The sequence below is a fragment of the Poecilia mexicana genome, unplaced genomic scaffold, assembly GCF_051168715.1.
Source record: "Poecilia mexicana isolate PSO_F unplaced genomic scaffold, ASM5116871v1 scaffold_17, whole genome shotgun sequence".
Classification (NCBI taxonomy): domain Eukaryota; kingdom Metazoa; phylum Chordata; class Actinopteri; order Cyprinodontiformes; family Poeciliidae; genus Poecilia; species Poecilia mexicana.
This window is the reverse complement of record NW_028263386.1, coordinates 19,440,331-19,456,764: the sequence shown is the minus strand read 5'-3', so window position 1 is coordinate 19,456,764 and position 16,434 is coordinate 19,440,331. Positions and strand designations below refer to the sequence as shown.

General features: G+C 38.2%; 2 protein-coding genes across 2 annotated transcripts; both read left to right on the top strand.

Moving 5' to 3' along the window:
- The first annotated feature begins 1,553 nt into the window (after window positions 1–1,553).
- rbp1.1 (retinol binding protein 1, cellular, tandem duplicate 1) lies at window positions 1,554–4,699 on the top strand. The gene is made up of 4 exons (XM_015013771.2): window positions 1,554–1,850; window positions 1,973–2,151; window positions 3,018–3,119; window positions 4,122–4,699. Exons 1-4 carry the CDS (start codon window positions 1,778–1,780, stop codon window positions 4,170–4,172), a joined length of 405 nt encoding a protein of 134 aa, XP_014869257.1. The 5' UTR covers window positions 1,554–1,777; the 3' UTR covers window positions 4,173–4,699.
- A 2,790-nt stretch (window positions 4,700–7,489) lies between these two features.
- Window positions 7,490–15,675, top strand: copb2 (COPI coat complex subunit beta 2). The gene is made up of 22 exons (XM_015013786.2): window positions 7,490–7,611; window positions 8,014–8,151; window positions 8,343–8,429; window positions 8,590–8,716; window positions 8,804–8,952; window positions 9,593–9,739; window positions 9,890–9,989; window positions 10,091–10,233; window positions 10,341–10,540; window positions 10,625–10,735; window positions 10,830–10,918; window positions 11,004–11,110; window positions 11,680–11,823; window positions 12,274–12,404; window positions 12,529–12,736; window positions 13,707–13,817; window positions 13,929–14,143; window positions 14,237–14,375; window positions 14,510–14,647; window positions 14,776–14,853; window positions 15,007–15,162; window positions 15,255–15,675. The coding sequence occupies exons 1-22, from the start codon at window positions 7,609–7,611 to the stop codon at window positions 15,348–15,350; spliced, it is 2,817 nt and encodes a 938-aa protein (XP_014869272.2). The 5' UTR covers window positions 7,490–7,608; the 3' UTR covers window positions 15,351–15,675.
- Window positions 15,676–16,434: the final 759 nt, after the last annotated feature.

The following is a 16,434-nucleotide window of genomic DNA, read 5'->3' as shown; positions in this document are numbered from 1 at the left end:
TATTGTGCTCTGTGTAATGGTTTAATTTAGATTGGTTAAAGCTCAGGTGATTTAGCTGTGCTGTCAATGTTCCTTTCTACATCCTGTCATTTGCATAGTCCCATGCAAGGGTATTCATCCCTCGAATTGTTTCCTCATTTTGTATTGTTGCAATTTCCTAAAAGGATTTTAGGAGTCTACCAACACAAATGAGCACCCACCAGTAAGCATGCCCTGAAAGGAAAATTACAAGTTCTGTGTACAGTTTTCCAAACTAGAGGAAACAGTAAACATGTAAAGTCAGGTGCTTGGTATGCTCATCTTCAGGCACAGGGAAGCTGGTCAGAGTTGCTGGGATGATGGATGGAGGTAAACACAGGATAATTGTGGAAGAAAACTTGTTGGAGGCTAAAAAAATAAAAAATAAAATGGTAACACTTTATTTGAAGGGGGGTGAAATAAGACTGTCATGACACCATCATAAACATGACATAACACATGTCATGAACATGAATAAGCCTTCATGAATATTTATGACTGTTGTCATAAAGCGTCATTCGGTAAATTATGACACTTTTAATACAAAGTTGACATTATTCAAAATGTCTTTGTTATGACAACTTGACATTAACAAATAAATCATTACTGTTTAAACTTTACCTTTAATAACATAGTTTCCTAGTTTTTAAAGTGAAATCAGTAATACTTTTATAACAAATTTATATCAGTAATGATTTCTTGGTTAATGTCAAGTTGTCATAACAAAGACATTTTGAATAATGTCAACTTTGTATTAAAAGTGTCATAATTTACCGAATGACGCTTTATGACAACAGTCATAAATATTCATGAAGGCTTATTCATGTTCACGACAGGTGTTTACCACAGTGTCATGTCAGTCTTATTCATCCCCCTTCAAATAAAGTGTTACCAATAAAATAAATAAGACTTGAGACTGTGAGTGGAGGTTCACCCATGACTATAAAAGTACCACCAGAAATGGTTTGGATCACAATATATGAGATTGGTCTGACTAACAGAAGTCCAGACCTGAATTCACATGACAATCTGTAGCAAGACTTCAAAATTCACACTCACAGATGAATTGCATCATATTGGACTAAGCTTGAGTATTTTTTTCTTTGAAGAATTAATAAAGTTTTTTTATGGTGTGTCTGGTAGGCTGAGTGCAAACACACTGCATACTTTATTTGTTAAGAAACTATTTTTCTTGTCTCTTTTAACCTCACAACAATCCATCAAATTGAATTGTGTGGTTGTAATGTGTGTTACATAAGGACTGTAACACACCTCTGGGAGTTTGATATTCTATTTTTAAATTGCCCTGCAGTCAGATTTAAGGCTAATTTTGCCGATAAAGCAGGCCTCCACAAAATCAGCTTAGAACTGCGTGTAAAATCAATGTGGTTTTAATTCTAATCCCACATAGACAAGCACAGCCTGCATCAGCATAAAGCACACAGAAGTCTTTGTGTATTTTTTTTCCCCCCTCTTACATTATACATCCTATCTGCACGCGTCAGGTTCCCTACTGTATGTATGCTGAGGGGATTGAGACATTATACGGATTATCGGCTGTGGGAGGTGAAGAGGGAGGTGCGAACGATAATTTCAATTAAAAAAAATTAGAGTCGGCAGGTAATCGGATTAGAGCGAGTTTGGTTCAAATTGGGACTTTTAGCAGCGTTTCCCTCACTCTCCTCTCCAGCGGCCGAGCACAGCGCAGCGGATCTGCCCCGGCCAGCCTCCCAGAAAGAGCCGCAGAGACGCAGTCGAAATGCCCGTCGACATGAATGGATACTGGAAAATGGTTTCCAATGACAACTTTGAGGAGTACATGAAGGCTCTGGGTGAGTTCACATCAGGCCAGCCTTATTTAGATCTGACTAAGTAGATAATTGTCATAAAGTTATATAGTTTTTACATTCATTAAAAAAAAAACTAAATGTATTGCAATTGCATATTGTTGCAGATGTAAATGTTGCCATCAGAAAAATTGCCCTTTTACTGAAACCTGACAAGGACATCGTTCAAGACGGGGACCACCTGATGATCAAGACCCTCAGTACCTTCAAGAACTACAACATGGACTTCCACGTGGGCAAGGAGTTTGAGGAGGATCTCACAGGAGTCGATGACAGAAAATGCATGGTGAGAGGATTTATGCGGAGCACCACCAGTGGTGCATCACAAGCAGCTGGTAGTTGCATTGCTAAAAAAAAAAAAAAAAAAAAAAAGAAGTGTGGATGCCTGTGGCGCGGATAGACTCGGATGCTGCAATCTGTGGGCTGATTTAGTAGGAGCCCACCCCCACCACCACCTCTCCAGACTACAGTTTAATGAGCAGATGGTGTGGTGAGAGCTGGTCATTTTTTTTTTTTTACACAACTTTCCCTCTCACTCCAAAACTTTCTCCACAGACTTTTTATTATTATTATTATTATTATTATTATTATTATTATTATTATTATTATTATTATTATTATTATTATTATTATATTTTTTTAAGCAGTCTTCTCCGTGACTGGGGGTAGGGGGGAGCGCTGAAACGGGCAGCGTCAAAGTCAGGACTTATTTAACCAGACTGTGTTTCTGAATGCTGAATAGGATCAAAGATTAGCCTGCGATCCCATTGAAAGAGAGGTTTGTATACTGATAGGCTGATTACAGATAAGCTCTTGACTGGTAGGAGGCTGCTCAAGAGAGATTCACGTGTGTGGGAATAATTAGAAAACGGGGAACAAGGGAGACTGGTGTTTAATTTATGGATGTCGGATGGAAGGGAGTGCGTTTAGATAGTCTGTTTGTAATCAGCTTTTAAAGTACATTCATTAACTCTTTATTTTATTATTTAAAATTTAATTCACGTTTTATTTTAACCTGCTTCCAGAGCTTCCACAATTTCAGCTTTTTTTATTTCGCCTCTGGTTGTTTTATCGTTCTACTTGTATGTATCTTTTTGAAATGCCTCTGTAAGTAATGCTTACTTTTATTTTTATTCTTGTGGCTCCTGACAGACCACCGTCACCTGGGAGGGAGACAAACTAGTGTGTGTTCAGAAGGGAGAAATAGAAGGAAGAGGATGGACCCAATGGGTGGAGGGAGACGAGCTTCATCTGGTGAGAAAACAGCGGCTCCTGGCATGAATATTAATCGAAGCAATTTAGACACTTTAATCCAGATCAAGAATGGCTCTCGGCACAGTATGTGAAACGCATATATCTCTTCATGTGTGACTCCAGTTTGAATTCGCCAACCAGCTCTGTGCCTTCGGAATATATTTCCCTTAAACTGACTTGCAATGAGATCAGTGAAATTATGCATGCGTAACAGATTCTTAATATTCTGATGTATTTGCAGTTTAAAAAAATCATTCAAAAGCCTTAATCACGAGTAATGACAAGCGCATTACCATTTTATTAGCTCGATAATATAAGATTTTCTCCAGTGTGATTACTGCTATGAAAGCAAAGTAAAAGTAATTTCCCAAATTATTTGGTTTAAGTGATGCCAGCAGATGTTTTCGGGCTGCGGCCATGAAATTAGGCATTACAGGATTTCTCCCAACATTTTGAGGAGCGGCTGATTTCAGGGCAACAGGGACCTCTGGTGGTGGAAAATATATTGCATGTTTGAACAAACGATAGTAGACACGATATTTATTGAGATCATATTTTTATTTCACTAAGTGAAAGTGTGGGATGGATAGTTTTTCAGAAAAATGGCTGCATTTGTTTGAATGCTCTAACATGGATCAAATAGTTTTATAGCTGCCAACAGTATAAATAATAATAAAAAAGCTCATTTTATTTATTTATTTGGTTTTTACATTATAACTAAAACATAATTCTTTTACAAAAAGGAAGGGTATTTATTTTTTGATTGAAAATCTAGATTTATTAATGAGTAGGGTTTTTTAACTTCTATCTTTTATCAATAATATAAATATTTTTTTGCAGCCGCTCCAATCCTAAAGCATGGGGTTTAATGTGGGTTAATGTTGAACTTATTGTGAAATTTCCATCAAGCTGACATTGTCAGTGGAAACGTCGTCTCTTGTCGGTAAATCTATAAGTGCTGAAGTTCTTTTTTTTAAATTTCATTTTATATTTCTTCTGCAGGAGCTGAGAGCTGGAGGCGCTGTTTGCAAGCAGGTTTTCAAGAAAACCTAACCTGGCCTTATTCACCAACACAGAGTGATCCAACAGAAACTGGCTCAAAAAGACTCACCAGATTCACCATACCCAGCAACGTCCAGCATTCTTTGACCCTGCTACTACTCACGTTGATTTCACAATCACTGAAATCAGTTGTATTCAATTTGAATTGTTGCCTTAGTTGTCAAGCCAGGGAGGCACGAAACAATGAAGTAATGCTGTATTATTTTGTCTCAGAGCGGATGCTTTGATGAGCAGGTTTAGATGAGCTGAACGTTTGCACACTGCTAGCTGATCTGAAAGTTGAGCCAGATTGAGAAAAAGTTTAGTGGAAATGAGGAAGATCTTTAACAAACTGTTTTTGATGTAAACTGATGACATCTGACTGGGCCGAATTGCTCTGGTCTTCCTTTTTCGATCAAATCAGTCCCCAGAATTAGAATCAAACGAGATGCGGTGCGCAGATTCTATTTCTCTGAAGTTCTTTGAGAGTGTACAGCTGATATTAACAGGAGTTAATCAATAAATGAAGCACCTCTCAACAGTGTCACGTGTCAATTTCTGTGTCTGGAACCCTGTGTCATGGTCTCCAATTTGCAAATCTTATTAGCCACCATCCTGCAGATTTTACCAATGTCCAGAGCTGGGGTCCACGACTCTAAATCAAACGATGCATGTGTCCCCAGGTGAAATGCTTCTCAAAAGTCAAGTAAAAGTCAAAGCTTTTACGTCAAAATGTTCAAATAAGTATTAAAAATATAAAATGCTACATGAGAACAAACAATGGATATGTAATTTGCTGCAGATCAGTCTGTTTGTTTCAGAAGGTGTGGTAGCAGTTTTTCTAGAACCATAACTTTGCTCTATTCTAAATGAGCATTGGGACAAAGAGGCTTGTTCTGTGCCTCCAGCAGCAGAAAGACACAAAAAGTTAGCAAAACTAAAATGAGAAATTTGCTGAGGTGCACAAAACACGCTACATGAGTCATTCATCCATTTATTCATTCAAATTTGCCTTTAATGGTTGACATAATTAGAAAAAGAAATCTATATAAAAAAAATTGGCTTTCTGATTTTTTCCATGTTCTTTCCTGGTGTTATAATCCACTATTAAGCATGAAAGATAAATACAAAAATGCACTGAGGATAAATTTTGGTTTTCAGGCCGAACTCGCCGTCCAACTCTTTTGCAGTCTCTGAACTGCTTTCTTCCAGTTTACTATATATTCACTGTATAAACATGATGAAACCACCAGGGCAGGAAGTGAGTCCAGATGGCACATAAGAGGTTGAGAGATCTCAATGAATCTATGCATTTCCTCAATACTCTCAACTTTGTAGACGAGACAAACGTGGGATCACATGTAGCGTTACCAAGAAGAATGAGCTATTGACGAATATAACTACAGTAATGTTGGTAATAAAAAGGTAATAAAAGTATCAAACCTATTATTTGACTATATTCCATCATTTTCTTGATCTGACACCGAAGTGAACAGTTGTCAGAACAGAAGATGTCTCCAGCTACACATTCAGATTATGGAAATAAGAGCCAATCACTCTGCCCACACTGAGCTCCAAATGAGTAGGCATTGTAGCTCAATGTTTGCATTGCCAGCACTAATTTTTCCAGGTTGTGCCTGAATCTCTTTGTTCATCCATTGCTGCTTTTGCTTCTCGCACTGTTGTTCTGCCTCCTCTGGTTTCATGCGCTTTCTCATGTTGCCACGATTTGACCTGTGGGTTGTGTGTATTTATGGTTCCCCAGAGGGCCACTGACTTCTCTTTCTGGCTTTTTAGGCTAATAAAGATGATGATGTGAGGCTGGGGTCAAAACAAAGTCTGACGCCATAGGAGTACATTTAAATTTAGCCTCCATAAAATGTTCTTTCTAAATGTTGCATACTCAGTTTTATAACACAAGTCCCCTTAATGCTGTTACTTTTTATTCCCTTTTGACATTTGACATCACTTATTTCATCTCTAAAGTGTGCAAAACTCCCAAAGTTTAATCTAACGTCAGAGATTTTGCAGCAGCTCAGCTGGACAAGAAAGCTGAACAAGTGGTCCACCTTCAATCGGCAAGCTTTTCCCTAATCAGATTGTCCAGCAGACAATGAATTTCCTGTGTTCTAAACTGTATCATGCAGGATTATTTTGCCATAATTAGTTGACCCTGTACTGAACCAGAAATGCTTACACAACATTACAAATCATTACAAGTACAGATGAGTAGAAGCCCTTAACATGAATTTGTAATTTAATAGCAAAATATGAAAAAACAATTGAGAAACAATTACTTGCAAAAAAAATAGATATAAAAATAACTAGCTAAATAAATAAATGAAATGTATCTCTTTTTCTTTCCTTTAGTAAATCAGAAGGTTGGATCATAACACGTTTTGTATACATGACAGAGAGTGGAATCCTTGACCTCTTTTCATAATAATTTCTCCAGGTCATCCAGAGACACAGGTTTTTCCCCATGGACTCTCCTCTACAGGCCCATTTGAGTTTTTAAAAGTTTTATATGTAAAATGACCACTGAAAAAGGTTAGCTTTTTCCCAATCATTTCAGATCATCATCTTGTTTGAAAGACCCTCGTCATGCCCTCTGGTTTTTAGTCAGGGGCCAGCAGATTTTTGCTTAAAATCTTGAAAGGTTTCAGGGTATATGATACTTTGCACTCTAATAAGGTTCCAAAGGACTTTTGGAAAAGAAAGATTACCACCACACACGAAGAAAAAAAAAAAAGTCTGATGAAGCTCTTTTATACATGGTATTTGCTTGCAGCCATGTTAACTTGAGCATGTTTTCAACTGGTAAACTCAATCTAAATCTCATCTTAATAAAGCACAGGTATTCAACTGAAGTCCCAGCACTATATAAACTATATATAGTTTATATAGTGCAGTATCGTAAATATTAATACATTTTCGGCTAGTTACCATGGATGTAGGTTCTATATGATTGACTTGTCCTGAACCCAGGTAAAACATTCAGCTGGTGTGTCTAGAGCAAAATATGAATTATTTTAAAAGCATGAGCTGGCATACCTGGTTTTCTGTGCCTCTACCATACATAAGCTTTTGAATACCCAGGTCAACACTTTTTGATAACACACTTTAGTAACTGTATAAACTTATGGATGATTGGTGTTTCAACGTAATAATGTCTAATAGAACAATGTCGAATACAATATGATGCAAATATGTTATATAACAATATTGATTCTTAGAGAACTAACATCAGTCATATTTGCCACTGTGGCACCGTCATTTAAAAACCCAACATGTCACGTCACCATTTACAGAACACGATTCTCGCGAGATTTTCTTCCAGGAAGTTCCACGTCAGTGTCCAATGCACTGATCACTGTAATAGAACCCCCCGACCGAAGTGCTAGCAACGATTTTATTCAATCAAACTGCGATAACACGGGGATAAAACATGGTAAGTTACATTTTAAAGGCATATGCGTTTGCATTGTTTCGATATATTTCAGCTGAGATGCTCGATTAACTTTAAAAATGTTGAGGAAATGTCAAATGGAAGTAGTCTCTTGGAGTTAGCTTAGCAGCTAATGAGCGTCAGTTAATATGAGATAACTTTCTTAAAAAAATGCTTAGGCTGAAATGTTTCCTCGGCCTTAAATGTTAAGACCTTTCTTGGTAGAGTTGGGTTTCGTATTTTACGTCTCATAATGTGTACATAATATTAAATAACTTATGTCGCGTAAACTCCTTCATGTTCAGTGTTAGCCGCTAACTGTTGATATAAATCACATTTCGGTTCTTAGCTGTATAGTGTGTTTTCTCAGCGTATGGAATCACATTATTGTTTTTATCTATGAAGCCTCTGAGGCTGGACATTAAGAGGAGGCTAACAGCCCGGTCGGACCGAGTAAAGAGTGTGGATCTTCACCCAACCGAGCCATGGATGCTGGCCAGTCTCTACAACGGCAGCGTCTGCGTATGGAACCACGAAACGCAGGTATGAAAACGATTTAAAGAGAAATCACCGAGTGGGGTTGCACAAAATATGCACTTTTTTGAGTAATGCAATGATAATGATAATACATCCTGATAGTAAAAATGTTACTCTAAATAATGATCACATTTGTTTTGGAGACAAAGGGGATAACATCGTATTCTATATTCACTAACCTCTGTGTGTATTTTTAGACTCTGGTCAAGACTTTTGAGGTGTGTGACCTGCCTGTCAGAGCGTCCAAGTTTGTGGCCAGGAAGAACTGGGTCATCACCGGAGCAGTGAGTAACATGTTTATTTGTTTATTCACATCACCTAAAGTGGATAGTAATGTAATGCTGTACATTACTATCCACATGTACAGTATGATGTGGATAGTAATTATTCCACATCATACTGTACATTATGTTAATGTATTCATGCTTATTTCTGTCCTGACAGGATGACATGCAGATCCGTGTGTTTAACTACAACACCTTGGAGAGGGTCCATATGTTTGAGGCCCATTCTGACTATATCCGTTGCATTGCTGTTCATCCAACCCAGCCGTACATCCTAACCAGCAGTGGTAGGCTATTGACTAAGACACACGATAGGCTTCTGCTGTGTATATTTTGGTGCACATGAGGATGATTGTGTTTTTGTGTCTGTGCAGATGATATGCTGATCAAGCTGTGGGACTGGGAAAAGAAGTGGACGTGCAGCCAAGTGTTTGAGGGTCACACTCATTATGTTATGCAGATTGTCATCAACCCCAAGGACAACAACCAGTTTGCCAGCGCCTCATTGGACAGAACGATTAAGGTATGTGTCTTGCAGCGAGCAAGTTGCCACATTTGCTGTCACTGTAGTCGTGTTTCTAATCTGTATTTTATGCCGATAATGACATCTAATGTCATTAGACATTAGATGTCTAATGACATTAGACATCTAATGTCTAATGTCATTAGACATTTCAGAAATACTTCTGAAATGCTTCTGAAGTATTTAATGTAAATACTTCAGAAGATTAGGAGATTAGGAGGTGTTAGTTTTGATTCCAACAAAACAAGAGATTTACAAGATAATCCCAAATTTTGTATGAATGCATAATATTACTCCTTTATTATTATTATTATTATTATTATGTTCTATTTTTTATCTCAACAGTGCATCAAAGTACCTACCGTTAGTATATGTCTATAATGAATAAACATAGTGAGAGTTCTTAGTTTTGAAATATTTAATGAATAGGGGAAACAATTAATTTACCATTTTTTATGTATCGAACAGAACCAATCAAAGTGTCTTTCTGATCTCTGACCTATTTATTTGTGCATCTAAAAAAAAAATGCTTATTATACCTTATTGTTGAATGTGTTATGACACACCCAGATCAGATTGCAATTCACCATCTGCTAGGGAGCACTTTGTAAAGATTGTAGCACATTCTTGTCTTGCACAGGTTTGGCAGCTGGGCTCTTCTTCTCCCAACTTCACTTTGGAGGGTCATGAGAAAGGAGTGAACTGCATTGACTACTACAGCGGAGGAGACAAGCCCTACCTGATTTCAGGTGCAGATGACCGCCAGGTCAAGATTTGGGACTACCAGGTTAGAAAACTTATCAATCCTTTTAGTGTGTGTTTTTATTTTGAAAAAATGTTTTCTTTATTTTTTTCACAAAGATTGCAGCGTACAGTGCTCAAAAATTCTGTTTCTCTACATGTAATTTCTTTATATTAATATTTCTATTTGTTGCAGAACAAGACCTGCGTTCAGACTCTGGAGGGCCACGCCCAGAATGTCTCCTGTGTCAGCTTTCACCCTGAGCTGCCCATTATTATCACAGGATCTGAGGATGGTGCGCAGAAATCCCTCTCAGTCTCACACGCCGATACACATATTTCTAACGTTGACCAATTGCTCATTGATTAATCTTTCTTTCTTTTTTTTCCCCTCAAGGTACGGTGCGAATCTGGCACTCCAGCACATACCGCCTGGAAAGCACACTCAACTATGGCATGGAGCGAGTGTGGTGTGTGTGTGGTCTTAGAGGCTCCAACAATGTGGCACTGGGATATGACGAAGGCAGCATCATCATCAAAGTGAGTGGATGGAAAAGTTGTTTAGAGAAAGCTGTAAAGGTTTTTTTTTTTTTTTTTTTTTTTTTTGAAGTAAAAATTCTAACGTACATTGTTAATATTCTGGGTAGGTTGGTCGGGAAGAACCAGCCATGTCTATGGACACCAATGGAAAGATCATCTGGGCTAAACACAGCGAAATACAGCAAGCCAACCTGAAGGCCATGGGCGAAGCTGAAATCAAGGACGGGGAGAGACTGCCGCTGGCTGTCAAAGATATGGGCAGCTGTGAGATTTACCCTCAAACCATCCAGCATAACCCGAATGGACGGTATGAAACGGCTTCTTCTGGTAAAAATGCTGCATGTAAAAGAAAACATTCGTAATCATATGTTACTAATTTGTGTGTTGCCAGGTTTGTTGTGGTATGTGGCGATGGGGAGTATATCATCTACACCGCTATGGCTCTGAGGAACAAGAGCTTCGGTTCAGCTCAGGAGTTCGTCTGGGCCCACGACTCGTCCGAGTGAGTATTCACAGTTTGAAAAGTAAGCGTTGATATATTATTTTCATTGGGTTGCTATTAACAACCATCCGATGAAATGTGTGCTTTGTAACAGATATGCCATCAGAGAAAGCAACAGTATTGTCAAAATCTTCAAAAACTTTAAAGAAAAGAAATCCTTTAAACCCGACTTTGGAGCAGAAGGTAATCCACTCACTGTTTCTTGCCAAATTTGTGGTTTTGGAAGCAAATAAATAGATTTGATTCACTGAATGTGTTGGCTTTTCAGGGATCTACGGGGGTTTCTTACTCGGGGTGAGGTCTGTGAACGGCCTGGCATTTTATGACTGGGAGAACACGGAGCTAATTCGCCGCATTGAGATCCAGCCCAAGCACGTAAGCCATTCGCTTCCTGGGTTTTACCTATTTGGATAATTTTGGAATATTTATGTTTGCATTGTATAATGACAGTGTTTCTGCAGGGTCTTTAAAGTTGTTAGCTCAATATTAGGCTTAAATAAATTCACATTATCCACATAATTTTAAAATTACTCGTCTTCCCTTGTGTTTTTCATGTTTCTACTGGTTATTTTACGTATTTATGTTTTTTTAGAAATATACTTGGAGCAATTCTTTGTTCTATTTATTGGAGTGCTGGCTGATAAATCTGGGTTATTCCTACCTAAACCAGAAGACCCAGAAATTCACGCTTCACCTAAAATAAGCCTGCTTATTGTTGCTTATTTAAGGAATTAACCTTGATATTTTCTGATGTTATCAAGCATTATAAATGCAATTATTAGTTTAGTTTGCACACATTCCTTCGTGACTCATATAGATTTAAAATTTAACTAAAGCTTGCAGAAACCCTGAATAAAGCCCTACCGTTGGCTGTTCTCCATGAGTCCTCTTCAAATGGGTTCTTCTAATCTTTTTTTCCTTCTCCTCTTTCATATTTCATATAGATCTTTTGGTCAGACTCTGGTGAGTTGGTTTGCATTGCCACAGAGGAGTCCTTCTTCATTCTCCGTTACATGGCAGAAAAAGTAGCCGCCTCTCAGGAAAACAATGAGGGCGTAACAGAGGATGGAATCGAAGACGCCTTTGAGGTCAGTATTTGAATGAATTTCCTCTTATGCAACATTTGGTTTATTGTCTGTGACAGATTGCCTAAATCACTGTTCATTGCTGCTGTTTCTACTGTTTACAATGTGGCCATGTTGTCTACAGAAGAGACAACGTCTAGAGTTTTCAAGTTGAATGAAGATGCTGAAATTACAACTACAATACTTTTTTTTGTTGTAGATTTTTGTCCTCTGGGTTACAAAGTATTCAAATTGTTTGTATTTAGAATGAAGATCTTTGGATTTTTATTCTTATGCAAAATCTTTTTTTTTTTTTTAATTACAAGAATGCACAAAAATAAGACACAATACTGGAGGAAATATTTTCAAAAACCTTATCCATCATACATTCATCATCATACATTCAAACATTGTAATAATTCAAACATTTTTATTATAAATGTGTAACATTCATTTGTATTGATATGTGCCCAGGTGCTGGGAGAAATCCAGGAGATCGTGAAGACTGGGCTTTGGGTTGGAGACTGCTTCATCTACACCAGTTCTGTAAACAGACTCAACTACTACGTAGGAGGAGAGATTGTGACTATTGCACATCTGGACAGGTGGGACCGATTGCTTACATTTGGTTGTCTTGGGATGGGGCAATGCAAAGAAATATACTTTTACCCCCTGCCGTGAGTGATCCAGACGTCTTCATCGTTCTTGTTTTTTTTTTTCTCCCTGCAGGACCATGTACCTGCTGGGTTACATCCCAAAGGACGACCGTCTTTACCTTGGAGACAAGGAGCTCAACATAGTCAGCTTCTCCCTCCTGGTTTCTGTCCTGGAGTATCAGACTGCTGTGATGAGAAGAGACTTTGGGATGGCAGACAAGGTGCTCCCCACAATCCCCAAAGAGCAACGGACCAGGGTTGCACATTTCCTGGAGAAACAGGTAAGACGATTCAGTCAGGGCAAATTTCTTTTTATTCAAGCGAGAAACACCCCTTCTTTATGTTTTTTTTTTTGCATATGGAGTAAAAGTTTAGCAAACAGGGAAAAAAACTGTAAGAAATGTGTTTTAAAAATAACTTAGTCCTTACAATGCTTTTCACAAGTCTTACAGATAACTGAGTTCATTTTACACACTTAAGTGTCTTTTTTTTCCCCCTCCCGTTCTTACTTGGGACTGAAACGATTCATCAGATTAATTTTGACGAGTCAATTATTTAAATAACTAATTTAGTAAGCGATTAATCGTTAACTGGAGAATCCAGACTCAAAAGGTCATTTGATGTAAGAACAACATAGTCAAGAGTAGCAATTAAGCCAAACCTGGGCAGCAATATACATTTTGCATTTAAGATTAAAGAAAAAAAAAATCTTACTGTAAATATGTTCTAGCCAGAACTCCTGAACGGGTGTCGTTTTGACTTGACCTGGTTCAAATTCTGTGAAAAAAAATAAATAAAATACATAAATAAAGTCTCCTATTATGTACTTTTTGCTATACAGTTATTAATTGGTTCATACAAAAACTAATCAGCAGATCAGCAGTACACTGTATTAATGTTAAGTGAAGCATAAAGCGTTGAGCTCTTCACATGTTGATATTAAAAGTGTATTTTAGCTGCAGATGCATCCTTGGCTACAAATGATCAAACATTCACTAAAAATGTATTTATTTTTTATTTTAAAAAGGAATTGAATTAGTTATTTGCATCTTTTAATGTATTTTTAATATTGTATGAAAAGGCTCAAGTGAAAAATCTGCAGACTGTGTGTTCTTTTTATTTTTATCTCTAATTCATCGATAGAATAATCAGTAACAGACATACGTGTTAGTTGCAGCCCTTGTTTTTCTTTTATGAAGTCAGCTTTGTTTTCCTGCAGCCTGATGGCTTTGGTTTGTCTTGTCTCTTCAGGGTTTCAAACAGCAGGCGCTGGCCGTGTCTACAGACCCAGAGCACAGGTTTGAGTTGGCTTTACAACTGGGGGAGCTGAAGATCGCCTACCAGCTGGCTGTGGAAGCAGAAGTAGGAGCAACCTCATTACTGCATCGTTTTCCCTAATCATTGCAATTCTTAATATTTCAGTTGACATCATCAAGTCCATTGCTAATCATTGTCGTTTTGACATTTTAATAGTCTGAGCAGAAATGGAAGCAGCTAGCTGAGCTGGCTATCAGTAAGTGCCAGTTCGGCTTGGCCCAGGAGTGCCTGCACCACGCTCAGGATTACGGCGGCCTGCTCCTTCTCGCCACCGCCTCGGGGAACGCCACCATGGTGGGCAAGCTGGCCGAAGGGGCAGAAAGGGACGGCAAGAACAACGTGGCCTTCATGACGTATTTCCTCCAAGGGAAGTAAGTATCGGATCTGTGTGTGCGTACTTGTGCAACATACCTTAAAAAGTGGCAGCCTTTGTAGCACTTTTAAAAAAAAATCTACTTTTCCAGACTGGATCAGTGTCTGGAGCTCCTCATCAAGACTAACAGACTACCGGAGGCAGCATTCCTGGCGCGGACATACCTGCCCAGCCAGGTGTCCCGTGTGGTCAAACTGTGGAGGGAGAGTTTGGCTAAAGTCAACCAGAAGGTCAGATCCATCACCACCATCGTATCTTTATAAATAATATAAATGGCTAAAATTAAACCCCTTTTTCCTGATATTTCTGCTGTATTGTACATTGCAAGACTATTAAATATTTGTCTATTTCGTCTCCACTGCAGGCAGCTGAATCACTCGCAGACCCCACAGAGTATGAAAATCTCTTCCCTGGGCTGAGAGAAGCATTTGCAGCCGAACATTACCTGAGAGAGACCTGCATCGGCAGCTCCAGGCCCGCCAAAGATTATCCACTTGTTACAGTAAGTCCAATGGCTGGTGGTAAATGAAAAAAAGCCATGTGTCTTGCTCTGTAAGGCTAGCAGTGATTTAGAACTGGGTAAAATGGATGCTAATCATGTAACAAAATGATCTTTCTTTCTATTTTAAGCCCAATGAAGACAGAAATATTCTGGAGGAGGCTCAGGGTTACGAACCCAAAGGCACCTTTGTTCCCTTCATGCCCCAGGTTTGTTTACAGTACCGTTTTTCTCTTAAAATGATAAATCACAAGTCTCCCTTCTGTAATCTGCAAAGATGGGATTCTGCTGGTAGGCAGCCTAAAAGTCAAACCCTCGGTACATTTCTTGTCTCTGATCATTCATCACGCCTTCCTTGGCAGACAAAAGAGAGCGATGAATCCAGCTTGGTGCCAGCAGCCTCCGAGACGCCTTCACAGCCCAAACCCGCAACTCCTGAAGCAGCAGTTCACAACGAGGAGGATGAGGAGGAGGAAGAGGAGGAAAAGCTTACATTCGCACAGTCAGAGAAAGAGAAGGTTGGGCTTTCTTCTCTTCATTTCACATGTGCATAGTCCAATTTATATAGGGCATCTTAAGTGAAGAACATCTCATCTGGGTTTCTCTGCAGACTCTAGATGAGTTGGAAGTGGACCTGGACAACATGGAGCTGGATGACATCGACACCACAGACGTCAACCTCGATGACGACTTTCTAGACGATTGAAGTTTCCACCGTCCTCCTCAGCGCTCTTCACATCATATTTAAACAAAAGAGACCAACATCCCTTCCTTATTTTTTTTTGTACTTGTATCAAAAAATGTATGTTGTCATACCAGTTTTATTAGAAAACTATGACATCAACAATGTTTGAATGAGAACTAAAGTAGAGGGCCCACAGCTGCTCCATTTTGTACACTCTTTATCAAATGAAAGTTTAGATTAACAGTCTATGGGTTAACTTCATTTATGCTTTCCCTCTGCGCTTTTCTGTAATGTCATGTCAGTGTTGAATAAGTCCAATAAATTCTGGTTGCTGTATATATATTAACATTTTGCTCTTAAGAATTTCCGTTTCTTCTTTTCAAACAGAATCGTCACTCCATTTTTAAAGTAATTCATAACTTGTAAATTATGAAGTTATGAATCTAAAAAAATCCCACTCCTTTGATAAAAAGTCTAATTTCGTGTACTTGTAATCAACTTAATTTAGATTAATCAACACATTTATCTTCCACATCTATGTTTACCTAAAAGTTATTTTATTTCCAGTTTGTTTTTTTACTTCATACACCAAAAAACACCAACGTATGTGATGTAACATCTGAAAAAGTTTAAGGAGTATAAATCTTTTGTAATAACCTGACACTGTATTCCATTTTAAAACTTAAAGTGACCACATATAAACCACATACCCATTTAGATGACAGTAAGAAAAATGAAGCAGTCATTTTGTATCATTAAAAGCATTCCAATTATTTTCTCATAAAATGAAACTTAAGCAAAACTTTGTCTCGAATTCATGATCCTGTATATTTCAATGCAACTTGGTGAACTAATGTCTAAGGATGCTCCAAAACTCATTAAATCATATTTTTCAAACTAGTATGACGCTGTTGAGCTAAGTACTATATGAAAGTAGCTCATTTTTAATTAGCTACCACTGGTGTCAGATTATTGCTTTAAAAACAAACTGACAAAACATAATTTACCCTGCCCCCGCTCGAGATTGAATCAAAAGTTGGCTTGTCTCGTAGTAGCTTCACAGTATGGATGAAAGCAACCAGGTTATTGTAGATTACAAATATTT